The sequence below is a fragment of the Garra rufa genome, chromosome 16 (genome assembly GCF_049309525.1).
Source record: "Garra rufa chromosome 16, GarRuf1.0, whole genome shotgun sequence".
NCBI lineage: Eukaryota > Metazoa > Chordata > Actinopteri > Cypriniformes > Cyprinidae > Garra > Garra rufa.
This window is the reverse complement of record NC_133376.1, coordinates 41,339,136-41,354,495: the sequence shown is the minus strand read 5'-3', so window position 1 is coordinate 41,354,495 and position 15,360 is coordinate 41,339,136. Positions and strand designations below refer to the sequence as shown.

Below are 15,360 nucleotides of genomic sequence, written 5' to 3'. Positions count from 1 at the left end.
CATTTGCATTATCGACACACTATTTTCCTGTTTAATAATGTAAAGCTGCTACGACACAATCTGTATTGTAAAAAGCATTATATAAATAAAGGTGACTTGACATAAAAACAACGGTTTGTGACACAGAAAGACAGAAAAACACAAAACACTGAAAAGGGCTGGAGCTCCATTATAGGTGAATAATGAAAATGATTTATTGACTGTGTGTGATCATTTGATTTAAGAAGTCATTTTGATAGTCATAATAAAAATTGTGACACTACAATAAAAACTAAATGACTAATTTCAATCAACAGAAGTAAAGGTTGAGAAAAGCACAGAAACACATGGTCACTCAGCAGGACTCACACACACTGATCTTACTGTCTATATGAGGATTTATTACACATTTATTCTGATGTTATTTCACTGACAGAAGTTCAGCTGCAGTATTAATGACATGAAGAGAAAACAAGAGACTCTATAACATCTCACTGTTACTGATTCATCATGCAGCTCAGAGCATTATGGGTAGAATCTCTCGTCAGTCTATTCTGAGTCATCAACACAGATTCACTGATGATCCATAATTAAAAATATTAAACCCAGGATAGAGCGGCTGAGTGAATGTGGTGTGGACTGTGTGGATGAGGCTCATTGTGTCAGAGACGCTGTAGAAGGACAGAGTTCCTGCACTGTGATCCACAAACACTCCTATTCTACTGCTGATGGACTTTACGGGGAGATCAGTGAATATGTTATTGTGCATGAATGAGTATCTGGAGGGAGAGCAGAGCAAACTCCAGGACTGATCATTATTTCCAAACCGACACTCATTACCCGATCCCTTCCTGCTGATGTTCTTATATGACACTGATATACGCACACCTCCACTGCACTCAATCTCCCAGTAACAGCGTCCACACACTCTCTCTCTACACAACACCTGCCACCAACCATCAAATCTGTCTGGATGATCAGGATACGGCTGAACTGTGTGAGTGAAAGTAATCACTCTGTTGTTCTCAGACAGAAGGAGGTGTTTATCCACTGTGTTCAGATCCAGAGTGAGCTGATGGGAATCTGATGGAGATAAAACACATCAGAATCAGGAATTATGAATCTGTTTGATATTTTCATGTAGCTGAACTCTTCATGTTCAGTGTATCATCAGTGTCTCAGTACAGATGACCAGATATCCTGTGCAAATCATCATTTACATCATCAATTAGAAAACTCTTCTTTCACCTTCTACAGGAAGAACATGAACACACTCAGTGAGTTTTTCTGCTTGTTTTCTTACTGACTTACATTGTAGGAAGTCGGTCCTGGTCCTGGGAACAATGTTGGTGGATGTGACTGTGGAAATCAACAGACATGAACAGTGTGATTCTCATGATCCTGCATCCATTCCTAAGACATTTCTAATATGATGTTCTTCATGATATGAGATGATGATGGACTCGTTTCTGAGAGCAGATGAATCTCCAGGACTTTACCTCTGTCTGAGATCTTCTTAAACTCTTCTTTGCAGAAATCCTCCAGTTTGTCTCTCAGCTGATGGACAAATTCTCTCAGGCCATCAAAAGAGACAAAAGAAACGAAGGGATCGTCATTTCCGTCTGTAGATTCAGGAGGTGCTGAGAGAGACTGGAAACTCTACAGAAAACAGAAATCAAAACTCATCAGCTCCACACTTCACCCAATAACCTGCACCAACATCAGATTTGACTGATCTTTAGTAACTCACCTCAATCCAGCACTTTCACAGCATCAGCTTCATTCTTCTCATATTCATTATATCACATTAGAGCTACAGATTCTAGTATTTGACACTTACACTCTAAGTGAACTTTCTAGGAAATAGTTTCGATGATAAAACATCTGCTAAGAACACAAAGGTCTATCTAACAGCTCAAGCACATCAATGGAGTCTCATTTTAGAGTTGAGTAGATTTGCTCAGGAAAAGCAGCTCAAAGGCTACGATTAGATTGACTATTATTTATAACATTAGAAGGTTAGTGACAGCAGGATCTGGCTCAAGTTCACTATGATCCTGTTCTTCTAGATCTCTGTTACCTGCAGGAACTGGATGTGATCCTGTGTGTGTGAAAGCTGCTCCAGCTCAGCGTCTCTCCTCCTCAGATCATTGATCTCCTGCTCCAGTCGCTCCAGTCGTCCTTCAGCTCGACTCACTGCTCGCTTTTCCTGATCTCTGATCAGCTGTATCAGCTCAGAGCGGCTTCTCTCAATGGAGCGGATGAGCTCAGTAAAGATCCTCTCACTGTCCTCCACTGCTGTCTGTGCAGAGCGCTGTTAGGACACACAGTGATTCAGGCTTCAGTGGGACTGAAAGAGACAAGAGAGTCTGAACTGAGACTGAGACAAACTTCTCTTCTTCTCCAGACTCACCTTATGAGACTCCACAGCCTCTCTCAGCTGCTGAACATCTTTCTCTCTCTGCTGGATTCTCTGCTGGAACGTCTTCTGCGTCTCCTTCAGCTGCTTCTGCAGGACAAACGGATGATAGTGAATGTCACAGAAAACTACTGGCACTAAATCATCATGTGAACAGATAAATCCACTAAATGTAGGCTGAGGTGGTTTAAAGATTATTTATCTGAACTGATAACCAATGGCTGTAAGTTCAAAGTCCAGATCAATTACAAATATTGTATATGAACTAACATGGAGAATATAGGAATGTTTCACACTACAAACAGTGAAACTGACACAGATGTTGAGCTTCACACTGACAGTGTTTCTGTGTTTTGTGTAAAAACAGACTATTGGAAAACTACACTGAGTATTGACTTATAGTTTTAAATACCTGTTTCTCTGTCCTCTGTGCTGCAGCTGATACAGTTTCGTGGTTTTTATGTTCATCCATACACAGCACACATATACATTTCTGATCAGTGCGACAGAAAACCTCAAGGATCTTCTCATGTTTCTGGCAGATCATCTCCTGCAGTCGTCCAGTGGCATCAGTCAAATTGTGTCTCTTTCCTTTAAACAAACTCTCATGTTGTTCAAGGTGATTCTGACAGTAATAGTTAAGACACACCAGACAGGACTTGACAGCTTTGTATTTTCTTCCAGTACAGACGTCACACTCCACATCTCCAGCTCCAGCGTCACAGTCAGCAGGAAGTTTGGTCTTCTTCAGTTTCTCCACCACTTCAGCCAGCATGGTGTTTCTAGCTAAAGCAGGTCTTGGACTGAAGGTCTGTCTGCACTGAGGGCAGCTGTAGACTCTCATCTGATCCTCCTGATCCCAGCAGCCTGTAATACAGCTCTTACAGTAACTGTGTCCACAGGAAGTGGTCACTGGATCCTTCAGGAGATCCAGACACACTGGACACAAGAAGTCATCTTGAAAAAACTGGGCTCCTGCCATTTTACTGCATGAATATAGAGACACAAACAGCTCAACTACACTTTAGTTTTGCTTTCCCTGAACTTCCTGTTTCCTGGTTCTGTGTTTGAGTCACGTGTGTAAAACAGGTGTGTCTGTGAGACTGTAAAGCAGCTTCCTCATTCCTGATGAGTCTTTACAGGGTCTGTTCTGTTCATGTCAGTGTCAAGTCATCCAGATGAACTGAGAACATCTTTAAATTACAAACCGATTAATGAATTTGAAATGAGGGAGTTAACAGGACACAAAAGGGCAATTTCAATAATGTTAGGAAACAGAATCGAAATCAGTTAAAATTCAAAGCAATTTTTAAAGTGATATAGAGAAAGTTAAGTAAACATTTTATTTTTTGCCATTCACACTGGCTAAATATGATCGATACCAATTGGATAGGCACAAAAATTGGATTTTAAGTGACAGTCTGAAAAAGCCTTTAGAGAACATTCAAAAGGAACATTCTCATATTTGATGTTGCTAAATGTAACATTATTGTTGCCGCTGTAGGTTTTGGGTCACAGTCAGATCTGCTGCATCACGGTTTTAATGCTGGAGTATTGAGTTTCTCTAATAGCATGTATTGGTTTTAGTGGTAGAGAAACACAGTCAGCACAAAAACTCAGTCGAACCTGAACTCAAGCTCAGATTTCAGACGTTCACATTCTCTCAAACTGTAACACCTTCATATTCCTGCAGTCTGTTAGATGCAGAATCTCTGTCTCATGTGTCAAGTGTTAAAAATACCCCGTTCACACCTTTACCACCATACACTGTAATAATAATCCTGTCAATTTACAGTACGCTACAGTAGAAAAGTCTGGCAGCTGTGGACGCCAGAAATTCACTGTAAATATATTGTGATGACATTTCAGACACATTGGATTTATATTAAAACTATTTGCACTGAGAAACTGATACAAATAATTACAAAGAAACAGCAAGTAAATACTTTAAATTAAATATGAAAAATTGTATTTTCCTGTAAAACACATTCCAAATAATCTTTGTTACAACTTTGAAAAACACAGTCCATTATGGAGCACCATTTCAGTGCACTCCATCAAAAAACACAAGAGACACTAAAATAATGAAGTAAAGACAGAAAATATAAAACAAAAACAATAAGCGACATTACTTACATATTTTAATAATCAAATGCAATCAAATGTGATGCTTCACTGACATCTGAACTTCTGGTTTTCACTGTAAATTCAGTTTTTCTACTTAAAAGTGTCATGTTTAGTGTGTTATTTGATTTATTTGTTAAATTTACTAGCAATTTCTGAGTGAAAACTGTTTCCTCAGTTCCTCAAAACTGTTTGTTAAGCCTGTATAATCTAGTTTATTTATTTTTAATATACAAAGTTTATTTTGTAGTTTACAAAATTACATGTTTTCTTTTTAGAAGGTTAAAGAAAGTAGATAATGAACAGTCTGAGACGTGATCTGTGTGAATTTATTCAGAGTTGTTGAACATCATCTTTAACTGCTGAAAGGATGTTGCAGGAGTTTGTGAGTCAGAATCTGAGGAAACCTGTCTGAGCTTTCATCGGCTGATCTGATACTACAGCGATGTTAAAAATGAGTCAAAGAGAGTAAATGAAGCGCCTGAGTCTCGTTCATGAACACATTCACTCTCTCTCACACCATTGATGAGAGTTATCAGCGTTTAGGGATATAAATCAAAGTGTGTGTTTGTCTCTCTATCGTTGGACAGCACATTCCTCTCAGATCATGTGTGAGATCATATTCAGTCTCATCTCAGATTAGCTGGAGCTCAAAGCGGACGGACAGCAGATACACACGCTTGTGTTGAGATGAGCTTCTCCTGCACAAATACACCTTCAGCATGTATAATGTCAGTGTATGGAGCAGCTCCAGCAGTGAGCTCAGTCTGATCAACTCATAAGAGCCAGAACTAGAGAAGATGCTCATATGTTGCTCAACGGCACTCTCTAGTGCTTCTCTACAAATCATCCATAAAACATCACTAAAGTTCAGCTTTCTGCAGAAAAAAAACAGCCAATTACAACTCATTTGTTGTACAACTTACCGAAGCTCATGAAATGTTTAGAATAATACTATATTTACATCTGAATGGCCAAAGTGTGTGTTTAGTGCTGTTCATGAATGTCAAACAACAGCGGCTCTAGAGCGAGTAGATATCCGGAGATTAGAGACATTCATGTATGTGTCAGAATACACAGGATTAACTTATTTGAAAATAAATATTTAAAAAATGCACAAATTAATAAACACTTAAAGGGAAAACAGACACACCATACATCATAAATCAGATTAATTTACATATCAGAAAATAAAACAATGAAATTAAACTAATGTGTGTCTTCATGGCAAAAATGGGTAAAAAATCAATAAAAAAAATAGATATATAATGGAATTAATAAACATATAAAAAGTTAAACTAAAGACAGGTAAATGTTTTTTTATGTTTTAAGTTTTCCCACTGACACTAATTATATCCTTAGAGAAGTTTCTGAATCAAACCATTGTCTGATGACATTAAAGGAATCTTTCATTCTGTCCTGATCTTCATGTTTGGGTGAACTGATCAGTGTTAGTACAGATACCTGTGGACAGAAGCGAGTCTGTGGACTGAATGGATGGCCATCAGCATCTCAGCAGGTAGAACTGAGCCCTGTCCTCCAGATACGATCATCAAACTTACTCAGCAACGTCAGCAGATCTCCAGCGACATAGTAATCCATGAGCAGATCCTGCAGAGCAGAAGAGGAGAGAATGAACAGACAGCACTGAACATCTGACAAACAGCAGATCACTGATTCATGAGCACTGAACAAAACACAACACACAACTCAATCATTCTCAATCAATCAACTCACATTTCACCTGTTTGGGGTCCACTTGCTCTTTTTACATTGACTATCACTCTATACAAACTAATACAATCAGATACAACAAAGAAAATACTGAATATGTATTACAAGACATACTGATAAATGTAATATTCATTTCAGTGGTTATGAAGATGACTGAGTCAGACTGAATGCTTTAAAGTGATTTCCTATTGAACTGAATTGCAGTGGTAAAATATAATGAATTAAGCTACAAATTCGATCATAATGCACAATGTTTCCGTCTAACATGTATTTTGAGCTGCAGCTCGTCATATTGATGGAGTGTTTCACTAGTTAGCAGTAAACCGGTTACCTCACCTCAATATGTTTGTAGATTTGTGTTGGATGTCTTCGACGTGGAAAGCAGTTCTTTAGAATATATGGATATTTTATTTGTAAACATAGTTTTTTCACTTAAGCCAGTAGTAGTGCTGACACTGACAGTGCTGTGGAAACATGGCTGAAGAAGCGGAAAGAGGAACAGACTGTTGTGTCTTCTTCACTTAACAAGCAATAATGACTCTGACAACCTGAATTAAAACAAAAGAACTGATTTACTGGTGTTTTGTAGGTTTATACAGGGATGAATTCACTTAACTGCACACACACATACTCTCAATCAGGGTTGCCAGTTTTCACAACAAAACCTGTCCAATTCCTACTCAAAACTATCCCAAAAGTAGCCCAATCGCGTTTCGAGGGGATCCCCCTGTAAATATCGCGTTCCAGGGGGTAAAACACGTGTTTTGTGGTGGACTTCCTCTGGTTAAATCAGCATTCCAGGGGCTAAATGTTTTATAGTTTTAACGGGTTTCAGTGAGGATATTTTTGTCCTTAAGGTCCTGAGATGAACTATTTTTTGTACCTATAGTGTAAAATAGATTTATTAAAATTAATGAGGTAAAATATTAGGACAAAACATTCCTAAAGTACTTAAGTACCTAAAGTGCTCAAGAATGTATTTATAAGTTTATTAGTATTTGATATATGTTCTTAGATGATTTGTTATTCTACATGATTGATTTGTACTTGATGAACATATTTTGTACCCTTTTTAGTTGTTAAAAAACATGTATAAATAATGTCCCCGACATGTTTTTAAATTTGTAATATTTAATATCTGCAAATAATTATGATGTTTCGAAGAGTTGTTCATCCACAGTCTCACAGCAAACACAATTTGGTGACAAAAAAGCCCAATGAATCTTCCTATGGGTCTGGAATGAGGATTTGTGAAAGATGAGTGGATTTTCTCTGAACCCCTTTAACCAAAACCAAAAAGAAGTGAGGAAAACAAGCGGTTCTCTGTCTCTTTCAGGACTTATTTATCTCTCTTTCATCTCTCTGTAATCTCAGGTGTTAGTGTCTCACCTGTGGAGCTCTGAGTGTGTCTCACTGTTGTCAACTGAACAGTTCAATGGTGGCCACTGACAGAAAAGAGCTGCATTCACTGTAAAATAATGAGACACAAATAGAGGTGCTCACCTGCTTAACCAGGTGACCATTAAACACTCTGACTCACAAAAATCACACACTCACACTCACATACACACAGCTGCCTTTTCACCTCAAACACACCTCCATCAGAGGAAACAATGAGCAAGTATTCCTGCAGCTCAAACATAGCACTGGCAAAGCTGAACTCATGGGTTTGATTTCTGGAGAATACAGGGATCAAGAAATACACATCTTGAATGCAATAAAAGTCAGTCTGGATAAAAGCATCTGCCAAATGCATAAATATAATGTAAAATGTCACAATCATCCTCCCACTTCACACTGAAAAATTAAGTTCTTTGTCTGCAAACTCAGTTCCACAAATGAAAATAAAAGAATTGTTCAAGAACACATATTGAGTTCAATTTTATTTAATGTCAATTTTAAACCAGCGCTCCAAACGATCACAAAAGCCTTAAAACACAATGTGATGAAGATGTTAATGAGCCTCATGATAAACACATTCACAGATGTTTGTTTAATATAATATTTGGTCTCAGCAGCATCATATGAAAACTGTCAGCTGAAGATACCATTAGATCACAAATACTCATCTGAAGAGAATAAAGCACAGAGAACCAGGGGCGCCGCTAAGGGGGGGTAAGTTAGGACAATTCTAAGGGCCCACGTCTTTTAGGGGCCCCCAGAGATCTGCTTTTGTGTGGTAGGGGGGGCCCAACCTCATATTTTGTCATAGGGCCCAAAATTGCAAGCGGCGCCCCTGCCAGAAACCACACAATCACTAGACTTACACATGCTGTTTTTACATGCGCTCATTTATTAAAACAGTATCTGATAGTCAGTGAAATAAAGAGTGCCATGGGACAAATCAGATCAGAACAGTTATTATACACAGTGTGGACAGTCTGCACGACATTTTTCATAGGACTATGTGATTTTTACTCAAGCTGCGTCAGTCCTCGAATATGACTAAAGGGCTAAAGGCGAAACGGCCTCAGACTAAAAGACATCAGATCTCGTAAGCCTCCGTCTATCAAATAATTAATGCTTGTTATTTATTGGTTACTTGTTAGTAACATCTTTCGGATATTATAATACATAACAATACAGGGCTCGCTAAATCGCTAGCCCAGTGTCCCGGGGCTATTGTGTTTTCCAGTCGGGCTGGCAAAATGTTTCACCAGCCTGCTCGGGCTATCTTAAAGGAGAGGGCTCCTGTAGGTCCTTAAAACTCCTCAATTCAGTTGTTTCACATTTAAGACTGTACAAAGTGTTTAATACGTTAAACAGTATAAGAAAAGTCTTAATTATAGTTGTATAAGGTCTTTTACAGTTAGGGACAGAAAGACAAGAATCGCGATAGGGCTGGATTAAATTTAAAAAGGCAATGATATATGCGTGCTTCATGTTTCAAAGTCAACATGCAGCACGGATGTCTTTATATGAATGTATCTGAAGGGAACTGACTGTCCTCAGAATCGTGTCAATGGCATTTTCCTTTAATCTTAAACCTAAACCTTAAATAAAATATATAATGCCTGATAAAACGGCGGTGCTGATTTGTGTTCAGCCGTTACTAGGGAAACCGTAATATTTAAAAAGCGCCCCCTCGTGACAGAGAATGAATTTTTAATTCCAAATACATTTTTTCAGCTGTTTATGGTCAAATTATTAGTTATTGTCCCATGTTTTTATGCAGAAAACACATAGAGTTGTAAATGTGAAAAGTTAATGTGCCTTCTAAATATCTAAACAATTAAGACAGTAACATTTATATTTTAAATAAATATTATAAATGATATACTTGATTTATCTCTTTTAATGGTATAAAGGCTGAAATACCATTGTATAAGTTTTTTTTTTTTTGTGAAAACCTTTATCTGAACTGTATGTCTTTTTATGGCTTAATATGTTACCGTACGTTGTCCAACACCACTCATACTGTGTTTATTTTACTTGTGCAGCTCTTAAAAATTATCATAAATTGCCAATAAATTGATATTTAAAAAATTCTGCAGATACCCTGCAAAAAGTGAAATAAAATTCCTTCCTTGATATTTGTGTACTGAAAATATTTTTGGTGATATGTAGACCCCTATCTGATTTTCTATATTTTAAAATATAATGAAGCTGTCAGTTTTGCTTATAAACTTCCACATTAAAAACATTTTTTTAATCTACTGCAGGGAAGAAGACTCCAGCCCAGGACAATGATGCCAGCTCATGTCCATCTCCGGAAAGAAAAAAGGATCCATGCTGAACGTCACACGCAGAAACCAGAATTATTGAATGACATTTTTGGTCTTCTGTTCGCACTTGTTACATAAAGAGCTGTTTTACTTAAAATGCTTTGAAGAAAAGATACCAAAAGATAAGCTTAATTGATGTCTGTAATATATAAAGATTGATATATATATTTGGTGGCCAAAATTATTAGAACACTAGTGTTTTTACCAGCTAAACATGTGTTTAAGTCAGTTATTTTTTTATCTTTTGCTGTAGTGTAAGTAGGAAATATCAGTTTATATTTCCAAACATTCATTTTTGCCCTTACTTGTAATAATCCAGTGGAATTCCTGTGAGATTTTAGCTGGTGAAAATACCATTGTTCTAAAAATTTTGGCCACCACTGTATAAATGTTAATTGTTTGTTTATTGTTTATTTTCACTGATATTAAAAAATTATATTAAAAACACTTAGCTTCTTAACTCAAAATAAAATCTATTGATATTGCTGTTATTTTATAATGCTGTTAAAACTTTCTCTGACAAGCAGCAGTAATGAAAACTATTTTCTGGTTTATCATGTAATGTTTGATATATACTCTGTACTGGAACTGAAGATTTTATAGTTAGACTCTATACATTTTTAGGTTTACGCAAAATAAAAAAAATGTTTACACACTGAAAAATACAAAATTGAAATGTATTGTATGCTATGCTATTTTATGTATTTTCACAATTTAAAGTCAATAAATGTTATTTTTGTGACAAAAACAGTGTCTTCTTTTTAGACTACACATAATTAAAGCAATAATGTTCATTATAGTACAGTACTATAGTATATACTAATTACTATTTGTTAAAAAAATTTATTTATTCATGAATTAATTCATTAAAAAAGAGCATTCTATTAATCTGAATGCGATTATGGTACTGTGATATTCACTGTATAAAAATTACAGTAGTACAGCAAGTAACTGTGATTAAACTTACAGTCAGCATACTGTGGAATATATTACAGCAACTTACTTGCCAATTGCTGCCAGTAAGTTACTGTAAATTTCACAGTAATCTTGTTACAGTGTGACAGTCTGAACAAAGCATTGGTGTAGAGTTTTGCAAAAAACACAGCAAATTAGAATATGTGTAAAAAAGGTAAAATGTGCTAAACGTTTTGAGAAATGTGTCTTTGTTTTGAGAACTGTCCAAATGGATCAGTTACAGTGTGTTAGCAATCGAGAAAAACTTTAACACAAATTATTAAAAAGTTGTAACCTAAAAATAAAAATGCATTCCGAGGTTAAGCAGTAAATATATGACAATTTCCAGCAATATCGTAGATTTGATTTGACAGATAATATTTGAACTGAACTGAGCTGGATGATGATATCACTGAATCGATGATGAACTGACTTTACGTTAAAACTTCAGTATTTACTACTGACCATTTGCATTATCGACACACTATTTTCCTGTTTAATAATGTAAAGCTGCTATGACACAATCTGTATTGTAAAAAGCACTATATAAATAAAGGTGACTTGACATAAAAACAGCGGTTTGTGACACAGAAAGACAGAAAAACACAAAACACTGAAAAGGGCTGGAGCTCCATTATAGGTGAATAATGAAAATGTTTTATTGACTGTGTGTGATCATTTGATTTAAGAAGTCATTTTGATAGTCATAATAAAAATTGTGACACTACAATAAAAACTAAATGACTAATTTCAATCAACAGAAGTAAAGGTTGAGAAAAGCACAGAAACACATGGTCACTCAGCAGGACTCACACACACTGATCTTACTGTCTATATGAGGATTTATTACACATTTATTCTGATGTTATTTCACTGACAGAAGTTCAGCTGCAGTATTAATGTCATGAAGAGAAAACAAGAGACTCTATAACATCTCAATGTTACTGATTCATCATGCAGCTCAGAGCATTATGGGTAGAATCTCTCGTCAGTCTATTCTGAGTCATCAACACAGATCCATTATTAAAAATAGCAAACCCAGGATAGAGCGGCTGAGTGAATGTGGTGTGGACTGTGTGGATTAGGCTCATTGTGTCAGAGACGCTGTAGAAGGACAGAGTTCCTGCACTGTGATCCACAAACACTCCTATTCTACTGCTGATGGACTTTACAGGGAGATCAGTGACTATGTTATTGTGTATGAATGAGTAACTGGAGGGAGAGCAGAACAAACTCCAGGACTGATCATTCTTTCCAAACCGACACTCATTACCCCATCCCTTCCTGCTGATGCTCTTATATGACACTGATATACGCACACCTCCACTGCACTCAATCTCCCAGTAACAGCGTCCACACACACTCTCTCTACACAACACCTGATAATACATATCAAATCTGTCTGGATGATCAGGATACGGCTGAACTGTGTCAGTGTTAGTAATCACTCTGTTGTTATCAGACAGAAGGAGGTGTTTATACACTGTGTTCAGATCCAGAGTGAGCTGATGGGAATCTGATGGAGATAAAACACATCAGAATCAGGAATTATGAATCTGTTTGATCTTTTCATGTAGCTGAACTCTTCATGTTCAGTGTATCATCAGTGTCTCAGTACAGATGACCAGATATCCTGTGCAAATCATCATTTACATCATCAATTATAAAACTCTTCTTTCACCTTCTACAGGAAGAACATGAACACACTCAGTGAGTTTTTCTGCTTGTTTTCTTACTGACTTACATTGTAGGAAGTCGTTCCTGGTCCTGGGAACAATGTTGGTGGATGTGACTGTGGAAATCAACAGACATGAACAGTGAGATTCTCATGATCCTGCATCCATTCCTAAGACATTTCTAATATGATGTTCTCCATGATATAAGATGATGATGGACTTGTTTCTGAGAGCAGATGAATCTCCAGGACTTTACCTCTGTCTGAGATCTTCTTGAGCTCCTCTTTGCAGAAATCCTCCAGTTTGTCTCTCAGCTGATGGACAGATTCTCTCAGACCATCAAAAGAGAAGAGAGAACTGAAGGGATCATCATTTCCGTCTGTAGATTCAGGAGGTGCTGAGAGAGACTGGAAACTCTACAGAAAACAGAAATCAAAACTCATCAGCTCCACACTTCTGATCTGATTTGACTGATCTTTAGTAACTCACCTCAATCCAGCACTTTCACAGCATCAGCTTCATTCTTCTCATATTCATTATATCACATTAGAGCTACAGATTCTAGTATTTGACACTTACACTCTATGTGAACTTTCTAGGAAATAGTTTGGATGATAAAACATCTGCTAAGAACATAAATGTCCATCTAACAGCTCAAGAACATCAATGGAGTCTCATTGTAGGGTTGAGTAGATTTTTTCAGGAAAAGCAGCTCAAAGGCTACGATTAGATTGACCATTATTTATAACTTTAGAGAAGTTAGAGACAGCAGGATCTGGCTCAAGTCCACTATGATCCTGTTCTTCTAGATCTCTGTTACCTGCAGGAACTGGATGTGATCCTGTGTGTGTGAAAGCTGCTCCAGCTCAGCGTCTCTCCTCCTCAGATCATTGATCTCCTGCTCCAGTCGCTCCAGTCGTCCTTCAGCTCGACTCACTGCTCGCTTTTCCTGATCTCTGATCAGCCGTATCAGCTCAGAGCGGCTTCTCTCAATGGAGCGGATGAGCTCAGTAAAGATCCTCTCACTGTCCTCCACTGCTGTCTGTGCAGAGCGCTGTTAGGACACACAGTGATTCAGGCTTCAGTGGGACTGAAAGAGACAAGAGAGTCTGAACTGAGACTGAGACAAACTTCTCTTCTTCTCCAGACTCACCTTATGAGACTCCACAGCCTCTCTCAGCTGCTGAAGATCTTTCTCTCTCTGCTGGATTCTCTGCTGGAACGTCTTCTGCGTCTCCTTCAGCTGCTTCTGCAGGACAAACGGATGATGGTGAATGTCACAGAAAACTACTGCCACTAAATCATCATGAGAACAGATGAATCCAGATGAAGGCTTTTTTCATACTGCAAGCATAAGTATTATAAAAGTGAAACTGACACAGATGTAGAGCTTCATACTGACAGTGTTTCTGTGTAATAAGCTGCTGCCCTACACAGAAAATAAACAGACTATTGGATCACTGCACTGAATATTAACTTAATCTCTATGGTAAATACCTGTTTCTCTGTCCTCTGTTCTTCAGCTGATACAGTGTTGTGGTTTTTATGCTCATACATCGTACACAGCATACATATACATTCCTGATCAGTGCAACAGAAAACCTCAAGGATCTTCTCATGTTTCTGGCAGATCATCTCCTGCAGTCGTCCAGTGGCATCAGTCAAATTGTGCTTCTTTCCTTTAAAGAAACTCTCATGTTGTTCAAGGTGATTCTGACAGTAAGAGTTCAGACACACCAGACAGGACTTGACGGCTTTGTATTTTCTTCCAGTACAGACGTCACACTCCACATCTCCAGCTCCAGCGTCACAGTCAGCAGGAAGTTTGGTCTTCTTCAGTTTCTCCACCATTTCAGCCAGCATGGTGTTTCTAGCTAAAGCAGGTCTTGGACTGAAGGTCTGTCTGCACTGAGGGCAGCTGTAGACTCTCATCTGATCCTCCTGATCCCAGCAGTCTGTAATACAGCTCTTACAGTAACTGTGTCCACAGGAAGTGGTCACTGGATCCTTCAGGAGATCCAGACACAGTGGACACAAGAACTCATCCTGAGAAAATCTGGCTTCTGCCATTTTACTGCCTAAATACAGAGACACAAACACACAACAGCTCAACTACACTTCAGTTTTTCTTTCCCCGAACTGAATAGTTTCCTGGTTCTGTGTTTGAGTGACGTGTGCAAAACAGGTGTGTCTGTGAGACTGTAAAGCAGGTTCCTCGTTCCAGCTCCTTTAGAGTCTCTCACACACACAAACACATTCTTGCATATGTGGTTTAAGGGGACTTCCTATAGGCATAATGGTTTTCATACGTACAAACTTTATTTTTATCCCCTTACCTTAAAACTACACTGTAAAAAAAAGATTGCTGTAAATTTTACAGTAACTTACTGGCAGCTGAAGTATTATTACTGTAAGTGCATGTACAGTACTATAATGTCTTTACTGTATTTTCATTTACAGTATTAATACCATATTTTCAATTATAGTACCAGTACCGTAGAGTTTATTTTCATTGAATGTAAACACTTTTAACCTGTAAAAAACAATCCAATTGTGGTACAGCACTGTAATTCAGATTTTTAATGTTTTCGAAGAAATCTCATTATTTTATTTATTTTTCTTCCTAGGGCGTCAAAAAGTCTAGAAACGTCCCTGATCATCGATACTATGGCATTCACAAGAAGAGGCCCCTAAAAAATAATTCTGACAACTTCATTTATTTGTTTATCAAATTTCAGTGCAGTGTCAC

General features: G+C 37.6%; 1 protein-coding gene across 1 annotated transcript; it reads right to left on the bottom strand.

Annotated features, from left to right (window-relative positions):
• Positions 1 to 229: 229 nt before the first annotated feature.
• Positions 230 to 14,734, bottom strand: LOC141288149 (uncharacterized). The gene is made up of 16 exons (XM_073820251.1): positions 14,109 to 14,734; positions 13,765 to 13,860; positions 13,432 to 13,665; positions 12,868 to 13,027; positions 12,680 to 12,727; positions 11,881 to 12,451; positions 7,814 to 7,932; positions 7,646 to 7,724; positions 6,085 to 6,209; positions 5,201 to 5,297; positions 2,811 to 3,384; positions 2,393 to 2,488; positions 2,060 to 2,293; positions 1,479 to 1,638; positions 1,291 to 1,338; positions 230 to 1,062 (listed from the first exon to the last, which is right to left on the bottom strand). Exons 1-16 carry the CDS (start codon positions 14,679 to 14,681, stop codon positions 542 to 544), a joined length of 3,735 nt encoding a protein of 1,244 aa, XP_073676352.1. The 5' UTR covers positions 14,682 to 14,734; the 3' UTR covers positions 230 to 541.
• Between the last annotated feature and the right edge of the window lie 626 nt (positions 14,735 to 15,360).